This window comes from Haplochromis burtoni, unplaced genomic scaffold (assembly GCF_018398535.1).
Source record: "Haplochromis burtoni strain Fernald_Lab_line unplaced genomic scaffold, NCSU_Asbu1 Contig_145, whole genome shotgun sequence".
In the NCBI taxonomy this organism is placed as follows: domain Eukaryota; kingdom Metazoa; phylum Chordata; class Actinopteri; order Cichliformes; family Cichlidae; genus Haplochromis; species Haplochromis burtoni.
The window spans coordinates 402,410-420,613 of record NW_024582506.1 but is presented as its reverse complement, the minus strand read 5'-3'; the positions used below and the strand labels follow the sequence as shown (position 1 = coordinate 420,613).

The 18,204-nt window shown below is 41.3% G+C and overlaps 2 protein-coding genes across 4 annotated transcripts; both read right to left on the bottom strand.

Annotated features, from left to right (window-relative positions):
- Positions 1-665: 665 nt before the first annotated feature.
- Positions 666-7,469, bottom strand: LOC102293495 (apoptosis-enhancing nuclease). Of its 3 annotated transcripts, none has more exons than XM_005931643.3 (4): positions 6,456-7,315; positions 5,084-5,755; positions 3,917-4,117; positions 666-3,738 (listed from the first exon to the last, which is right to left on the bottom strand). In XM_005931643.3, exons 2-4 carry the CDS (start codon positions 5,723-5,725, stop codon positions 3,541-3,543), a joined length of 1,041 nt encoding a protein of 346 aa, XP_005931705.1. In that variant the 5' UTR covers positions 5,726-5,755; positions 6,456-7,315; the 3' UTR covers positions 666-3,540. The 3 variants fall into 3 exon arrangements, with proteins under 3 accessions (XP_005931705.1, XP_042080563.1, XP_005931704.1); XM_042224629.1 differs by lacking the exon at positions 6,456-7,315 and adding an exon at positions 6,183-6,448; XM_005931642.2 differs by lacking the exon at positions 6,456-7,315 and adding an exon at positions 7,322-7,469 and having other exon boundaries at positions 669-3,738.
- A 1,147-nt stretch (positions 7,470-8,616) lies between these two features.
- LOC121815167 (protein disulfide-isomerase A3-like) lies at positions 8,617-17,270 on the bottom strand. The gene is made up of 13 exons (XM_042224627.1): positions 16,943-17,270; positions 15,827-15,905; positions 15,593-15,710; positions 15,023-15,130; positions 14,719-14,848; positions 14,488-14,604; positions 13,130-13,255; positions 12,641-12,820; positions 10,995-11,103; positions 10,007-10,135; positions 9,702-9,781; positions 8,982-9,039; positions 8,617-8,901 (listed from the first exon to the last, which is right to left on the bottom strand). The coding sequence occupies exons 1-13, from the start codon at positions 17,074-17,076 to the stop codon at positions 8,791-8,793; spliced, it is 1,479 nt and encodes a 492-aa protein (XP_042080561.1). The 5' UTR covers positions 17,077-17,270; the 3' UTR covers positions 8,617-8,790.
- Between the last annotated feature and the right edge of the window lie 934 nt (positions 17,271-18,204).

Sequence of the window (18,204 nt, the reverse complement as noted above, 5' to 3'; positions counted from 1 at the left end):
ATGATGTAAAGTTAAGTGTACCCTTCAGTTCAGAAGTGATTTAAGGAGAAGAGGGATTTGATTGCATTCCGAGGAGACTTGAACGGAGTGAACAGAGACCATTGTGAGTGCTGAGTCCCCAGGATGAACACACTGTGTTCAAATGCTCTGTTTCACATGTTTGGAGGTATAATTGAGAAGACGTGGTTAGTCTGGTTCTGCAAACTTAAATTGCATAATTTATCACATTTCATGCAAGTTGTTGGGGTCGAGCAGAAACCCAGAGAGCTGAAAAATTAAGCCACCGCAAAAGTGCAACTAAATTACAATTTCTCTGTTGGCCAGTCACTGAACTGAACATCTCTGTGTTTGTGCTGTTGGTGGCTTCTTGAAGAAATGTTAAAATAAATTATCTGACAAATCACGAGACATGCCCCTTAAACCTAATAACAGGTTGAGCCACTCTCAGCAAGCATTTGCAATAACTGGAAATGAATCTTTTACAGCGCTGTCGAGGAGTTTTGGCCCACTCATCTTGGGAGAATTGTTGTAATTCAGCTACACTGGTTTCTGAGCCTGAGCTGCCTTTTTAAGGTCATGACACAGCATCTCAATCAGATTCTGGTCAGGACTTTGGCTAGGCCACTCCAGAATTTTCATTTTGTTTTTCTGGATCAATGGTAATGAAAATATTAATGATCAAGAAACTGACCTCACAGCCCGTTGTTTGCCAGGGAGCTAGTTTCAGTCGTTATGCAAATATTATGTTTATAAGGTTGGGGAAACCTGCAGTCAGCTGAGACTGAAGAAGTCACTTGGATGGGTGACGAAACATTTCTCCCACTGAAAACTCTACGTCCAGATGAACAGAATGAACTTTATGGGAGTTCTTTGGAAATCCCAAAACCCCCCGTAAACCCATGACACCTTAGAATATGGGGTTCCATCGTGCTAATGACATTTAACTTTATTTAAAAATCAAGGGGTTGCTTTCAATTGAACTCTGTGCTATCATCATACCAAAACCTAAAGAACTCTTAAAGGCCTTCAGACAAAACATTTTAATGTCCATGAATTAGTAAAATGTTTTTTAACTACTATAAGAAAGATCATCTACAAGAGGTTTATCTTTCAAACTGCAGGCAGTTTGATTTCCCATCCCAGTAATTTTATCCCTAAGTGCAGATCGTCTGATGGAAAACAGTCTCCAAGAACCCCAAAATTATCTCGGGGTACCTGCAGGTAACTATTACAACTTTTGGTCTCAAAGTACATGTGTTCACGATCAGAGACTGCAAAGTTTGAGGTGCATTATAGGTGTGCCAAGAAAAAAAAAAAACCTTTCTTGTACCAAAACACACTTTTCCACTAAACATACAGTACGTGCAAAGAATACACATTTTGGAAAATGATGTGCTGTAAAAATAGTAATGCATGGGAGTGGAAATGTGTCTCTAGTTGTTTCAGTGGCTCAGCAACTCGAAATAGTGTTTAAGGGTCATGGGAGGCCATCTGTGCACGCTCTGAAGCTGTCTTGGAACAGGATAATAAACTCAAGTGCACTCGAAACATTATCCAAGGAAGTGAATTTTATATAGAAGAGTGGTTACTAATCTGAGGAAGTTGATGCAGAAATTGCTGGCCAATTTTGCATAACTCTGTGATTGTATTTTCTTGCGATGTTTAGTGTATCGCCTTCATCTGTAGGTAACATTTCAAAAGGTTCATATGGTTGATCATCCTCTGAATGTTGCTTTTACACGTGAAATACTCAGGAAATCTTATTGCTATAACCGAAAGATGACCAAGAGCAAAAAATAAAAGCAAAAACTGTCAGACATCTTTTCTCTATTGGGTATGTCACACGTATGGAATAAAGGAAGCAGCTAAGATAATGAATAAGGTTCAAAATATACACCATTTTCTTGCATATCTGCACACACAAGCCCACAGGCCTGTAGACGTATGTGCGGCCACAGAAGATCTTAAACTTTCCACACTGCTCTGTGATCTGATTAGTTCTCACGCACACAACTTTGCATGAAACAGTCACTTTCTTCATTTTGCGAGACCAATGTCTAAAGTTATCTTTATGCAGCACAGTGAAGCATGATCAAAAAAAAAAATTATTGGCGATTTCATTTCTCTGTTCAAACATGAATAATCTTGTGTTTTAGCTAAACAGAATGACCCCGACCGTGTTAACGTCACTGATGATGCTATGACGAAGGTGCAGGCAGCCAACCAACCAGTAATCTGCTAATTCAGGTCTGATCTGCTCAATAAAGCGATTTGTGGCGCAAAATTAGATGGATTGTGCAAACAATGCTATGCTCTGTTCTTCCCTTGTTGCCTGAGCTTTAGGGCCAAGTCCAGCCTTTAGGTGTGTGCATTTGTGTATATGTGTGTATAAAGATGCTTGAGAATTAAAGCATGAGATGTAAAAACATATGTACAGCTCCACCTGCAGCTTAATGCACTCACCTACATAAAGTAAATTGTGCACATTAGTTAAATCGCTGTCTGGAAACAAGTATGTTTCCTTTTGTTTGGCTTATCCTCTAAAAACAGCTTTTGCCAAGTTAAATGAGGATACTGGGCCAGGTTATGGAAGGGATTTTGTAACCTATTTGGCCAGGGTGCCATCACATCGTTTCACATGCTGAGCCTGTATTTGTGACACTTAATAGTAGGTCTGAATGATCCCCAAATTATTTCCCAACACTTAAAGTGAGATTTCATTATGTAATGCTACTGGTGCTAACAGAAACCCACAACCTGAACTGATATGACACAGTGTGCTTAGGAAACCAACCTGAAAGAAGAATGTACAGTAAAGGTCTTTCATCATCAGGGAATGACTTTAGTGAGGCTGGAGGTGTCTGCATTGTGAACTTCTAAAATTATCCTCACAAGCACTAATATCAAACAATGGGACTTTTTGTTTTTAAACATGATGCAGTTTTATTAGGACATTTCAGAGCAGCTTACAATGTGAGATGATCAAAATACTAACCGAACCCTGCTAAAATCAGTCCACATGACCAATATCAGCTCATAGTAATATTTGTGATTTCCAAGTTTTTCTATCAAGGCGGTAACTAACATTTCAAAAGCAGTCATTCATCTTGTGTTTTCAAGAACAGCTACATTTATGTCATCTTTTCCAATTAATAGATGAATTTTTCAAGTAAGAGCAGATAGTTGTTAGAGAACTGCAAACCTCAAACGCAAGAGCACCAACTCTTACTTTATAAATACAATCAAGTCTGGAACGACTAATTTGATCAACCATTTCTACAGACAACCAAAAATCGTTTGTTAGAAGCTCTGAACATGTTTAACATGTTAAACGCAATAAGTTAGAAAGTGTTTTTGTTCCACATTTTAAAGGCATTTCTCTCCAAAGTGATTCAGGACACCTTCAATTTAACATTTCTAACATTCATTCAGATCGGACTTCCATTAACTCTCTGAACCTGCTCTGATGACTACGAACATCATCACGCAAAAGGAGCCTGCTGAGGTATTTCCCACTGTCCCACCATTACTTTTCTGCTATTAGCCATCAGCAATGATGTCATCCGGCCAGTACTCGTCCTGCATGTAGTGCTTTGATGAGGAGAAGCTTGGCTCGAGTGGAGCGTCGTCATCCCTCAGCTTGTTCTGCACCTCCTGCTCCCACTCCCCCTCCACCAGCTTGTAGAGGTCGAGCGCAGCCTGAGCATCCTCCACTGAACAATGTCCTCGCTTCCCAAGCTGAGGGAGTGATAGGATCCACAGGGTTACAACAACAGTTACACGAGCATATTACTAAATCTAGTCTCAGATACCAGAAAATAACTTCAGTGAAAAATGCTGTGACCTGAAAGGAACAATTTTCCAAAACAGCCGCTCATCACTTGTTTTGGAGCGTCCTCTCATCTCAAGCTCTCACCTGTATGCTCCTGTTCAGCAGCTTATTTGCCAGCGTTCTGAGGGAGGGACAGCATTTACTGGGGAAACCGGCCAACCGGCTGAGGAGACGCGTTGTACTCGTGTCCCTGACCATGTGACAGGGATGAACCATGTCCAGTGCCTCAAAGTCATTATAGATGGAGTGGCCCACGACCACTTTGCCTTCAAGTATACTGAGGATCTAAGGTAGAGAGTGAGAATCCATGCAAGGGAACAAGGAGGAAGACAATTTACTTAACATTAAATTTTTTATTTTTTATTTTTAGACTGTAACAGATTCAAATAAGTTTACTGAAGTAATTCCAGAATTCAGGGGTTAGATTTCTGCTGTCATGCATTTCATTTGTAATCTAATTTGCAGATTCAGTCTCTCGCGGCTCTAGCTTGAAGTCTTCATACTTATGTCCTGTGACAGACTAAGGGCTCTAAACTCATCATAAAGTCAAGTGACAATGTTTTAAGTGCCCGTGCGCTGCAGCAGTGCTGTTGTGGAAGGAAAGCTCGACTACACACAGTTTGCATTTAACTTTGTTTTCTGTGAAATGCTTTTATATTTTTTAAAATCTGTTTCTGTCCTCCTGTTTTGCAGTTCGCACTACGTTCTTCTTCGTTAGTATTGAGCTTAGTCTTGGCAGACGACATAAGCGGTACTGCCCCGATTAGCTTCCAGTAGTGCATTGCATTTCCACATTTTTTTAAACATGTTAAAATAGACAAATAAAGAGCAAGACCAAGCATGCTTACACTTTCAGCCTGGTACTACACAAAACAAGGAAGAAAAAAAAAAGGGGATGATTCATCGAGATTTAAACTTGGCCAAGAGTTTTAGTTAATGCACCTATTGTGCTCATTTGAGCACCACCCTATTGCACTGCCGGTGGGGTGACGATAACACCAAGGTTATCGGCTGAAGGGAAAAAATTAAAAGTTAGGATTCCACTTTCTTCAAATAAAAACTCAAGTTGGGCACATGATAGAACAAAAGTCTGATATACAGTCCTCCTCCCCCCATGATGACAGAGTGTCCTAAAACGATTAAACTGAAGTTTTTCTCCTCAATCCACCAGATTATCCCAGGAGAACAGTCTCTATTTTAGAGCCCAAGTTAAATCGTTCATCACTGTTGTCTACAAACACTCAGACGTACCTCTTCTCTGGCTTGAATGAAGGGTGTGGCGTTGAGGAGATGATGCCTTCGGATGCCGCTCCAGCGAGTCCTGAAGTCTGTGACAGGCTGACAGGGTTTCACGTATTTATCATACAGCACGTTCCCATGATAGTCCAGGATGCTGCAGCGGGCCAGCTCGCTGCAACGTCCTCCAGACCCTGTCCCCACCATCTCACAGTCCAATGCCACCACTGTAGTCGGGCAGGAGCTGAAACACGGCGAACTTCGACCACTGGCTGGAGGACTGGCTTCAGAGGAGAAGCCACTGTCCATCTCCCAGCGATCTCCAAGGGCCGCAATGACAGAGTGGTGGTTAGCTGTTCCAGACACTGATGTATGTTTGGATAGATCAGTGCTTTCAGAGTTCAAAGTGCTTTGATTTTCCTGTTCTGGAGCGCTCATTTTAGACCTTTTGATCAATACGTTTGTATCAAGTGATTCATGGTGGGCGTCCGTTCTTTTCATCTTCATGTTGGCGATTATCCTCTTTTCCTGATGCCTCTTCCTGGCTCTTGCATTCTCCATGGCGCAGAGCACCATGGCTTTTTTACACAGATACCGATAATTGCTGAGAAGACCTCGTGAGGAGGCTTTTCTCCTGTTTGATGACTCTGCCATCATTGATTCGTGGAACAGTTTTCACAGTCATGTCTGAGGAAACAACACAAAAGTCAGGATAGTGATCACCCTTATTAAAAATGTGGCTCATCATGAACTGCAGATTATTGAAATGATGTGAAAATGATTTTTAAAAATTGTTAATGAACTATTCCTGTACAATACACAGTACATGGGGACTGACAAGTCATTAGCCGGTTAGCATATCCTGGATAACCCAAGGAATACACCAGGCACAAATTAGCACCATGTTTCACATGCAGTTTAGTTTCATCCTTTGCACAGCTTCCCTCTTTATCTGCTTTTTACACAGCATCAATAGAACCAGCAATGTGAAGCAGGTCTGGTGGAATCACAAGCACCATCTTAGGAGGAAATGATTGGCTAAGGCAGGACCGCACCCAGTGTAATTCCTAATACTAATACAATAACCAGAACTTCAAATTTCATCTGGAATGACCTGAAACTAGAGACTTTGAAGATTGTGGTTTGAGCATGAGCAGGAGAGTGAATATCTTGGAGAAGATGAAGCTGCAAGGCAGGAGGAAAAGAGAAAGACCACAGAGTAGATTAATTATGTAGTGAAAGAGGACATGCAGAGAAAGGTCTGACGTGATAAAAGAGGATCCTAGGAATTGTGTGAAATGAAGGGAGATGTGGTGATCCCTAAATGGACCCGATCAAATAAGAGATGAATGAATTAATAAATGCAAATGTAAGGCATTTTGCGCACTTGCTTCACTTTTCAGACCCATAGGCTGTATCGATGTTCTGCAAACATGAGGAATTCTTCATGTTTTTAGGATTGGAAAAACACCCAAGGAGGACTGTCCCTGCATAGTCGCATTTTTGGTACTCCTGAAAGGGAATTTTAGCCAATGCGAAAGTAAATCACTTTGGTATAGCCCCGGTTTTTACTTCATGCTCTATGAAGACAAAGCAAAACAGTTTGAGACTAACGTATTTGATACCACCTGAACGTCGTAATTCTCCAGACACAATAATCTGGACACGTGGCCATACATACGGGTGCCTTTAAGGGCCACATACCTGACACCAACACATTACAAACACCCCATAAGTGCAGAGTTTGACTCTTCTTAGTGGCATAAATATGATGGTGGTGTCAAGTTTAAAAACTTTTTCCTCGCCAGTCTTCATGTTGATAAATAATAAATCCAGCATACAATTCAGGCTGTATTTACAAAGCACCCATCATCCAAACATCATTCGCCTGGATGATCCGGATATGGCGAGGCCTTGAAAGATTGTAAAAGCTTACAGTTTTTTTTACAAAAAACGCGCTTGGCACTTTTGAAATCAAACACTAGCCGGTAACATTTCAGAAAAAAAACTGAAGCTTATGTAAAAAGAGTTTGCATGTGACTAAATTCAGCTGGAAATTCCACGTATTTAAACACAGTTTGTCTCTCAGTTTGATTATAAAAAGAAAAACCCCAGCGAGCCGCAGAAAGTCGCGTTAAAAATAAGACAACGCCCCTTGAGATCGATTACAAGCATAAACGACGTATTTCTGAACGCTGACAAACACGAGAACAGAAATGAATTGAGAAAAAGAGTAAAAATATCTTACGTTACCTTCTGAAACAGCACGTGTAGGGTCTGAACATGCCCGGACAAATCGCCTCTACTCTTTAATCCCATTGGTTCAATCTCTTCTTCTTTAGTTTACTCAGACAAACTCACATGCGGAGTCGCCGCCTATTGGTTGGGTGCGTACACATGCTTTGTCTAATAGTAAACTTTGTTTGATGATGTAAAACATGTAAGCGTGACAAATATGAAAATAAATAAATACACAAGAAAAGTCTGAGAATCCATCAGCGTCTTCATTTCATCCAGAGACTGGGTTTTTGCTATTTGCATCAGCAATCAGTTTTGTATGGGACTGTAGCTGCTCTCTGATCTCATCTTGTAGGTTATATACAGTCCGTAATTCGGACCGCTGCCAAAAACACATGAAAAAAAGAATACAGATTTTAGCATTAGCTACCTGTAATATAGCCTAAGGGTTTGGAAATGTCCCATTAACAAAACACCTCCCTTTCTTTGCACTCAGTGGAGAGGTACTAAAATAAATCTCATGTGAATCCCACATTATTAATTGTAGGACTATAAATGTCCCCAGTTACAAAAAATGTGGTGGCATTTTAGCTTCTAATCAAGGTTAACATCTAGATTTCCAACATGTGAACTGTTCCCCTCCCCCCCCTCAAAAAATAAGCTACAGATCAGTAAATATCAGAAAAATGATGTAGATGCACTGATTATTTGGCTTATATTTATAGTATTTTGTGATTGGGATAACTTTCTCCAGCCCAAGAGAGGCTGGTTTAATGATATTTAAAGGTAAATATAACCAAATAACTCAAATTTGTTTTTGAAGATGTTACACACACACACACGCATATCTTGCTTAAGTCTCAGTTTCACTACAGATACATCAGTTGTTCACATTTAGCCACCAAATATTAATTTCCAATTAAAATGATCAACTATGTCTAAGTGTGTGCCAAACAAGCGTTTGAGTTGATAGAAAAGACTTCAGAGTTCATTTTGGTTTTGTGGGCCTTTTTATTTCACAATCCTTCCAAATGTACAAAATCAAAGGCATGTTACAAAAAAAAAAAAAAAAAAAAAAAAAAAAAAAAAAAAAAAAAAAAATTTCACCATTACCGTGATTCCCCTTTGATGACAACAAGAAACTAAAGCGACAGATGACAGACTGTATCAAACCAAAGTGCATCAGCCTGAGGTGTAGTAGACAGACCAGGGGAAATAGAAATCTCATGTTTTAAAAAAAGTCATCCCATCTTCCCTAAAAATTGGTTTGTTTTGAAATATTGGGCAGACCCTGGCCAAAACCTCTCCACCTTCCACAGCATTCCCAGTGCAATGAGGACCTAAAGGAAGGGCCACGTCTTTGACTTCAGACCATTCTGTAGTTCACTAAGAGAGGAATATAATTTAGTTCTTTTTCTTCCCCAATCCTCCTGTTGTGGTGGTGGAGGTAGGGAGGGGTGCTGCTGAGTTCCTGTTTGGAGCTTTTATAGCTCTGACTTCTTCTTCTTCTTTTTCTTGGACTCCTCCTGCATCACCAGCGGGTTTGAGGCCTCCCTCTTCAGGTAGGAGATGAAGTCACTCACCTCGCGACCTCCCTGCAGCGAAAGCAGAGGGTTCATCAGCAAAGCACAGACATCACTTTGCCGCTGTGAATGGCACTTTAACAGACACTCACCTCATATTTCTTTGGGCTCAACTTGTGTCCAGCTGGAGAAAAGTAGATTGTAGGGAATCTAGGAGAGGTTGAGGACAAAGATTATGATTTCATGTATCAAACTGCACAGGTAATCACACATGCATGTTAACCCGAGTTCCTTCACCTTTCCCCAAAGTCAAGCTTCTCACATAGCTCACAGCTAATCATAATCAGTCTGTAATTAAGCTTCAGGATGTCTGCAGTTTCATGTGCAGTGTTGTGCCCCCCCTTTTATCAGTGATGAAGATACATAGCCGAGAGAATACAGGAACAGTCTCCAAGTTATGTTGAAGGGAACATACTGTATGCTCTGTCGCCATGGCAGACAGATATGGTCTTTAAATTCACTCTAATGTCACATACAGGACTCAGCGTGAAGCCTATGGCTGACCCAAATTGTACACCTTCACATGGTACAAGAATGTCCTGACTGTTCGGCTTAAAGAAAATCTGCAATATTGCAAAATTCTGTCCCACGTTCCTCATCCCTCTTTTTTGGTAAAATTAAAAAGGTATTCTAGCTGCTTTGACTGCTACTAAAGAGTTTAACAATTCACCACACTCAGCTGCTCACTTTCACTGATGCTGCTTATCTTGAACTGTCCACAGCATGAAGTTGGGGGGAACCATAAACCTTTATTTTAATTAAATTAAAAACAGCCCAAGCCTTATCGTCACATTAAATGACTCGGCACTCACCCGCTGACTTCATATGGAGATGGCACATCATTGGCTGTGGCGTCCATTTTGGCAATGACAACGTTGGGATCATCGGCCAGCTTTAGAAACAAATAGGGCAAATTGTTAAGTCTTTCCAAGACAATTCACTAAACCTTAACATCCACACGTTAGACTAGTCTACAGGCTGGGTGATGCAGGCCAGAAAAAAGCAAGCTAATCCAGGAGGTCACATGACTTAAAGTTCTGGATAAGTTACTTAAGAACATGTTATTGTTTTAATGCGAAAGATCTGAACTAGCAGCAGTTCAGGATCGCTCCCTCACCTTCTCTCCCAGCTCTGTGTATTTGGGCTCCAGGTTTTTGCAGTGCCCGCACCACGGAGCGTAGAATTCAATCAGCACATCTTTGCTGTCATCGTTAACGATGGAGTCGAAGTTTTCAGCCACCACAACCTGAAGAGACATTGCAGGTATTAGAGCTGGTTCTGTACTGCAGCCATTTTTCCACCTGAAGTACCCAGAACTTCCTCCACTCAAAGGCTATTGTCTGTTTCTACTAATGTGCTGATGCATGCTCAGTAATCCAGATGAGGTAAGATGATGAAATCATTGCTTCCAAATAAACAGAATGATCTTTCTGGTTTTTGAAAACATTTTTACCTCTGATTCACTACTTTTGTACCTCACCAGAATTGCAGTCTCATTGATCCATTTAATTATTTTTTTTTTTTTTTAAGCCATCTTGCCAATTTGTTCTGCTGTTCCCAATCGAGAGTGCTGGGTTCCACGGTTAGGAATAATCTGACTGATAGCTCCTGCAGTGGACAAACGGCCTTAGGCTTTATGGCAACAGTAAAACTTAATCTCCGTTAAAGCTGTCAAAACATGACGTGAGAGTGTGAAAGGAAGGGGGTGGGGGGTGTTGTAGACCGATTATACGAGTTGTGATTATGCGTTGTCACTGAATTAAGCAGAGTATCCAGGATAATTGCACATCCTCACGCTGCATTTATACACATCCACGGCTGAAATCTTTCAAATGAGATGTAGCTACTAAAAAAGAAAGTTGACTTGAAGGCAGTTCACCTCAGACTGGACAAACTAGGCAACTGCACTAAACCTCAGCATGACAATCATTTCTTAAATGAGTCAAAGCTACTTCAGCCGAGGCAGAGAATAAACATTTGCAGCTGTAAATGATTATAGGTCCCCTTTAGCCTTAATGTACGTTTAAAAGCATAAAGCATGTCCATGATACACAAAGAAAGTGTTTAGTACAAATCTTACAAGTGTCAGAAAAAATTGATCTCACCTTAACAGGTCCATCGTTGTTCTCTGGGATGGGTTCTGATTTGAGATAGCGCTTCAGCTTGCCATCAAAGTAGTCCTGCAAGAAACGCTCCAGAGCTTTTCCATCACGACTGTTGAAAGACATTCAACGAGTCAGTAAAGTCACAATTCTCCTTGAGCTGGAAGTCATTAACTAGGCACCGTTCTTTTAGCAAGCGCCTCATCTACCAATTAGTTTCTTAGGCAACCGAGGTGGAAATCAGACACTATGGGTATCATTTAGGTTTTATCTGATACCGGTGCTTAAAGAATGAGAACACAAAATTGGTCCAAAAACCTCTCATGTTCAGCTGGTTTTTTGTAAAAAGATAACAATGTTAGCCTTTCCTGCAGCTATGTGGCATATATGGTATCACTCTTGGCTGGAAGCAGTGCTTAAACAATTGGAAAACAAAAAAAACAAAACAAAACACAAACTTTGTCCAAAACCTCTCATGTTTACCTGTTTTCCACTTTTTCTTTGGTCATTTTAGCCTTTTTGGCCAGGGTGAAGGGAGTATCTGCCATCAAACAAGAGGACAGCTGCATGTAGCTATGATGATGTTTGCTAGTTCACCTTACATGCATTAATGTAATAACGTGGTTAGCCTACTCAACGTAAATTACACACGAACAACATTAAGCTACTGACCCAGAGAAGAACGGCTGCTGCTGCCATCATCATCCTCATCATTTCTGCTACACTGGCAGGGCTACGGGCCAGGACTCTAATCTTCGGGTTTTTGGGGGATGTTGCTAACTCCGGGTCCGATAGCAGACGACCCACCCGCAGTAGATGTGCACGGTGTGACGTCTCGCAGCAAGCTATCAAATGCGGCGCAGTTCTCGGCTTTTTAAAAAACCGCTATGCGTCGCCAGGTGTTTCATCGCATTTGAGGTGTTACCTCCTTTGACAGTATCACAGTATCACCTTAAAGCACTTGTTGCAGGCTGCTGAGTTTGCATATTTTGCTGTGAAGTACAGCCAGACTTTGACTGCTTCGCCTTGGACATTTTTAATCTGTAGCTCTGCTCTAAAAGTACGTACCTGGACCTGCCTACTATCCTCGGAAACGTAAAATGATTTGTTAGAATCTAAAAAAAAAAAAAAAAAAAAAAAAAAAAGCACTGAAATAAAGCATCGAAATGTGCGCTGCTTTTCCGTCTGGTTACTACCGGTACCCATCCCTAATCACCACATTTATACATTTTGTGATAAGGCGAGTTGTGCAATAAATACTGTGATATCACCTTTTCTTAAATATAAATTTTAAAGTTTAAACTTTGTCAATATCAGTTTTATCCAATAAGGTCAATTTCTTACTTCAGATATGCTGCAAATGAAACCGAGCTTAAACACAGTCCCCAAATGCTAGCATCTGTAACTGAATGGGGGTCAAATTGGCAATTACATGCAGTCTTGTTCATTATATTCCCAGATTACTCCATTTATTTCATAACATATTTGGTGTCCAGTTTTTATACAGTTTTGCCACACCATCACAAAACTACACTGTTTAGAGTTATACTCTATGTAGCAAGGGTTCTATTAAATCCAACTAGCAACTTGTGACATGATGTGTGTGTGCACTGGTGGGGAATTGTGTTGAAAAGTTGTCCTGGACTTACGAGAACTCCTCAGCCATGGTGTATTTGTCTCCTTTGGCGGTGCGGATGGCCACCACAGGCAGTTCGCCACTGGGATTCAGGCCAAACTCAGACAACTCGTGGCTGAACATGTTCTTGTTAGCTACAGCAAAGTTCAGCTTCTTGCCCTGATCCAGGAAGCCCTTTGCCACCTTCATCACCCTGAAAGATGCCAAGATGGTTTTTAATCATGCTGCCAAAAACAAAGATAATACTGTGGAGGATTAAATTAAGGTATTAAAAAAACAGAAAGATCTGGTCTCATTTTCGTTTCTTAGCATGTGGCTAACTGCCAAAGGGGAGGTGCATGGTCTTGTACTAAACAGAAAACAAAACTTATGATATTCAAGATCGATCTGAGAATCAGCCATCTCTGCACAGTGCAGATTTAAAGTCTGCAGGGAAACGGCAGCTTCAGAAACAGAAAAACACCACAAACCTTAAATGAGCTTTTCCCCCCCAAACACCTACCTGTTCCTCCAATAGTTGGAGCCTTTAGGGTTTTTCTCATAGTCAACATCATAATAAGCCACCAGAAGGTCCTTCCCTTTCAGCTGGTCCTTGTTGTTGTCATTCATGTGGGGACAGAATCCAAAGCTGAGAAAAACAAAGAACACACACACAAAAAAAAAAAAAAAAATCATCAAAGTAGAGCTTTGAGTTTAGCCTCCAAATCTGTGATGCTGAAGCAAAATGAAATAACAAATAAATAGGAGTATCCTGCATTGTGTGCACATGGGCTTGGGTTAAAAACAAACAAACAAAAACACTACATGTGTAGACTGGTTATAGCAGGAGCACTTGTAAACCACGCGGAGGAGATAAGCAAACAACTGCTCTCTGCAGGTGCGTCAAATGTCAAAGTTATTACCCAAAATAAAACCCATATCAAGTCCCTATTATCTGTTACGCTGTTGCAGTGGTGGAGGTGCATATCTGAACACCAGCTTGCGCTAAACCACTTTCAGGTGCATTCTTTTCTTCTCTCTGATGTCAGTTTAAGTGGATACCCTTAAACCTTTCTCAGGTTTCTGCAGCTACACCCACCTGCAGTTCAAACTCTGCAAGGAGAGCCAATCACAAAAAGGCTTGCTTAAAAGGGAGACCAACTGAATCTGCTTGTGTCAGACAGAACTGAAATAAAGGAGATCTAGATCCCCAGATAGGATAATTAAAGCCCATTTTGAAATGTGAATCATGCAAAGCTACTCTAGTACCAAAATCCAATAGTATATATAAAGCTAGAACGAGCATGATTTCCCTTTAAATATTCAAACTGAAGGGACAGTTCAAACATATTTAAAAAACCATTAAAAAAAAAAACAAAGTTTTATGTTAATGAGCTTCAGAATTATACAAATAAAACCATGTTGGGGGGGGGCAACAAAACAAATCTGCCTGGATCAACTGCATGTACTTTATAAAGTGGGTTGAGGTCAAACTCACACTCTGAATATAAACAAGATCTCAAACAGCAGAGTTTCCATCTTAGCTGATCCCCTTCAAGACTGATTACACAACGGGTCACAAAATCATTTTTTCCTTTAACTGAAGATTCAATTATCTACTGGTTTTATTACACTTTGAGGCCAATTTACTATGAAGTAATATTTATTCAGTGCCAAACTCTTTGCTACTGCCAGAACTGAACTGTGTCCCGAGAGGACAACTGCCTACCAAACAAGATCCTGTTGGCACTGGGCCAAACTTGTAAATATGTACCTTTGAATGAAAATTGACTTCGTATTTAATCCTAAACAGATCAACTATTTATAGACTGATTATTTTGATGCCTCTACAAAGTGTCTCTTCTAAAAAGCAGGACTCACATGTTGTCCTGGATGAATCTCTTGATTTTGTTGCTGGTGTATTTATCCTCACTGAATTTGACCGAGCTGTCTTCAAACTTGTTGTTGAGTTGGGGTGGACGGAACAAAACGACTCCCCTGTAAGCCGAGAGAGAAATATTTCACTAACAGCAGATACAAAGGTGAGACCAAATGTGCAATAGTGTTATTTTTAAATGGTTTGGTGAGAGATGTCTAAAGAGATCTACTCACTCTCCCTCAATGTCATGGCTTTTGAGGAGAGCCTCAGAGTTTGTGTGGGCGAAGCGGTAGTTGTCCCTCAAGGCGCTCGCTGCCCTCAGGAACTCAGCCTGTTCTTGGCTCTTGTCATCAGCAAAGAATCCTGGGAAGGAATGGTCAGTCAGACCAGGATTCAATATCAGCAGCAAAAAGCGGCAATAGTGTCTGAACAAAAAGTGAGTAACATAAAATACCCTAAACTTTAAATTATGAAGAATGTTACTAGTGAAGAGCTTTAAAAAGACCTTTAGAAAAGTTTCCTTAACTAGATGCTTACCAACAACACTTGCATCTTGATCTGCAAGAAACTTTTCTAGGTCTGCGTCATCCTTGAGCACCACAGAAGCTGGACCAGCCTGCTTCTTCAGGAAGCCGACAATCCCATCTGCAAACAGAAGTAGTGAGGTGAGAAGGATGCAAAAAGACAACGAAGAGCCACAGGACCAGTCGCCTGCTCATTTGTACACCGATTTAAGATGCAAACAAACTGAATGAGTGGGTGATGTGGCAAAGAGATCAATTCACATCTCCTGTGGTAGAAAACTTGCTGGTTTTATCTTGAAAGTTCAGCTTAACAGAGTACGAACGTTATGCTCTTTTGTATACGAGGTTCCATTTGTATGAATTTTATGTTGAAAATTCCGTCACTGTTAGCCATGTCTTGTTCCTTTACCTTTAAAGCTGGTGTTGTGGAAAACTCTGTATCCTTTAGTTACCTCTCCACATAGCCCTCATCCCACTAAGGATATCATTTTCACATATAAAGAATTCCTCCAAGAGGCAGATCGAACGCCAAGTTAAACCTAACTCTCAGATCTTCCAGTGCTAAAAGACATGAGGGCAATACCTGCAGTTCTGGGACCATCATAGGGACCAGATTCATCGCCATCCCTGAAGATCTTGAGGGTTGGGTAGCCACTGACGCCATATTTGCTGCATATGTTGCTGTTGGCAGTGCAGTCAACCTAAGCAGAAAAGCAAATTATTCTCACTTTTCGATGAGACACAGAGCACTGCAGTTCAGAGTGCAGAGAAGCCACACTGAAGTGGACAAAGTTAAGTGATCTGTGTTGTGCAGTACCTTGGCTAGTGAGACGATGCCTTTCAAACGTGTGGCTGCTGCCTCGTACTCAGGTGCCAAACGTTTACAATGGCCACACCTAAAGTCAGAAGATATGGATTAGTCAAACAAGCAAAAAAACAAAAACAAAAAACTTTAGGGCCTAGCCAGATGAAGACCTCAAGTCTTCCTAGTGGAATCTGATGATGCAACCTAACTATGTTTGAATAAATGGAAACAGGTGTAAGTACAAGCAAAAACAAAATATTGTTACAGCTGTGCTTCATGTTTTCTCAGGTACCTATATAAAAGTTGTCCTTAATATAAGACAGACCATTATTATAATATTGCTTGCGTTTTCTGTAGGTCGAAAACCCAAAGGTTTAGATTATATTGAGAAAATAAAACCAAGACTAAATATTAAATCTTCATAAAAATTTGTGAATATTTGCCTTTTTCAAACAATTACAGAGTTTGAAAAGACAGCAGACCAGACAGCAGAAAATGTACTCGTTAGTGCTTTATTATAAGGAATACTGTACATTTTTATTTTATTCAAGTTTAGCACAAGGGTACACGTCACATTTCTTCTGGGCCAATCCCAGGTGGACACCAAAACTTTCCTGGCCAATCAGAAGGTTACAACAATGAATGGACACACCCCCAACTTCCTCAGCCTCATTCGCACATAATTTTTTTTTTTTTTTTTTTAAAAACCGGAAACTAAGCGGAGTTAAAATACGACTAGTTAGTCACTGTTTAAGGTAACATTTTCAGTGTGCCACTAAACTGCAGCACCTCTTAAAATGCGACGTAAAATAAAACGCAAAACACATAGCGAATTAGCCTGTGCCTTTCGACTAATAGCTAACATGCTAATGCCTGGTCCTACGCCAAGAAGCGAGCGAATTTGACAGTTCTGCCTCCATTAAAGTTAGCAACAAACAGCGATGCAGTTTGCACAATTAATTGCACGTTTCCGACCAAACGAAATTCCCCACTGACATCCACGATATTGAGAGTTCTGCAAGTGGGTACCGCTCAACTGTTAACCGCAAAGAGAGTAAGCTAGGATTCGCGTTTTTCACTTATGCAAATTTCTCTGATACTTCGGAGAAAACATGTGACAAGACTCACCAAGGGGCAAAGAACTCCACGAGAATTAGCTCATGGTCTCCGATCCTGCTTTCGAAATCGTCATCCGTGTACTCAAGCACATCACTGGCTCGAGAGAACCCGGCGAGAGCGGCCAAAAAGATGAGTCTCAACATCGCACACGGCGCTTACTGAGTCCTTTAGTTACACAGAACGGTTTTAGGATGCAGATGGGGTCTGTAGAAGCGCCCCTCTTCAGCTGTGCTGCAAGGGGAAAGCCAAGGATGCGAGCTCCTCAGACAAGGCCAAGCGCAGACTGGTCGATAGAGAAAGAGAAAGGAATGGAGGCGGTGTAGCCCTTCACACAGGCTGCGAAAACTCTCATAACCACAGTGTGGCAGCCTCTCATTGGTTCATTTACACAGTCACTCTGCCTCGATTATCCAATCAGAAGGAGGCAAATAAGACCTCGTCGTCTCCAATCAGGAATGGGCGAATCATGGCTTTTTAATGTCAACACAGCGACCTGTCCAGGATGTACCCTGCCTCTTTCTCTATGACAGGTGGGAAAGGCTTCAGTCTCCCGTGCCCCCGAACTAGTTAAAGCAAGGGTGTTAAACACAAGGCAGGGACAGAATCGACCCGGCGAAGACCCTAACCCAGGGGTCGGCATCCATTGGCACGCGTGCCACAGTTGGCACGCGAAGGGTTAACTGATGGCAAGACCATAGCTGGACTGGCCATCCGGCATACTGGGCATTTGCTCGGTGGCCCGGTGACTTTTTTTTTCTTTGTAACGGTATAAACAATGAAAGGTGGTGGATTGGCCAGATGCTGGTCGGTGTGTAAAAATAACTCAGTTATTTGGTGGTGGCTATGACGGTGCTTCCTCAGATTCAGTAAAATTAGCAACTGGTGGAGGCCAGCAGGTGGATGAGAGAAAGGGGAGGCAGGAGGAGAGCCCCGAGGCAGCCGCCGAGTGTCAGGTGAACTGAACTTCAGGTAAGAAGTTATGACCTGCAGTCTGTCTGGGTCAGATCTCGTTGTGCTGACTTTTTACAGTCAGTTACAATAACTCATACTGCGTACTAGCTAGCATGACGGAGTTTCTATACAGCTGGGTGGGTGCTTTGATGTTACTGATGTTGAACTTTATTTAATTCACAAGGTTAGTTAGTAGAGATGGACCGATCCGATATTACGTATCGGTATCGGTCCGATACTGACCTAAATTACTGGATCGGATATCGGAGAAAAATAAAAAATGTAATCCGATCCATTAAATATCACGAAAGCACCTCACA

Excerpts from the sequence above, each read along its gene's own strand:
- LOC102293495 (XM_005931642.2), bottom strand. The coding sequence starts at position 5,725 with ATGATGGCAGAGTCATCAAACAGGAGAAAAGCCTCCTCACGAGGTCTT. Across the intron at positions 4,118-5,083 it reads TCATTCAAGCCAGAGAAGAG|ATCCTCAGTATACTTGAAGG; the intron begins GTACGTCTGAGT and ends TCTCTACCTTAG. Across the intron at positions 3,739-3,916 it reads TGCTGAACAGGAGCATACAG|CTTGGGAAGCGAGGACATTG; the intron begins GTGAGAGCTTGA and ends TCACTCCCTCAG.
- LOC121815167 (XM_042224627.1), bottom strand. The coding sequence starts at position 17,076 with ATGTTGAGACTCATCTTTTTGGCCGCTCTCGCCGGGTTCTCTCGAGCC. Across the intron at positions 15,906-16,942 it reads GTGGAGTTCTTTGCCCCTTG|GTGTGGCCATTGTAAACGTT; the intron begins GTGAGTCTTGTC and ends TTCTGACTTTAG. Across the intron at positions 12,821-13,129 it reads TCCAACTATTGGAGGAACAG|GGTGATGAAGGTGGCAAAGG; the intron begins GTAGGTGTTTGG and ends GGCATCTTTCAG.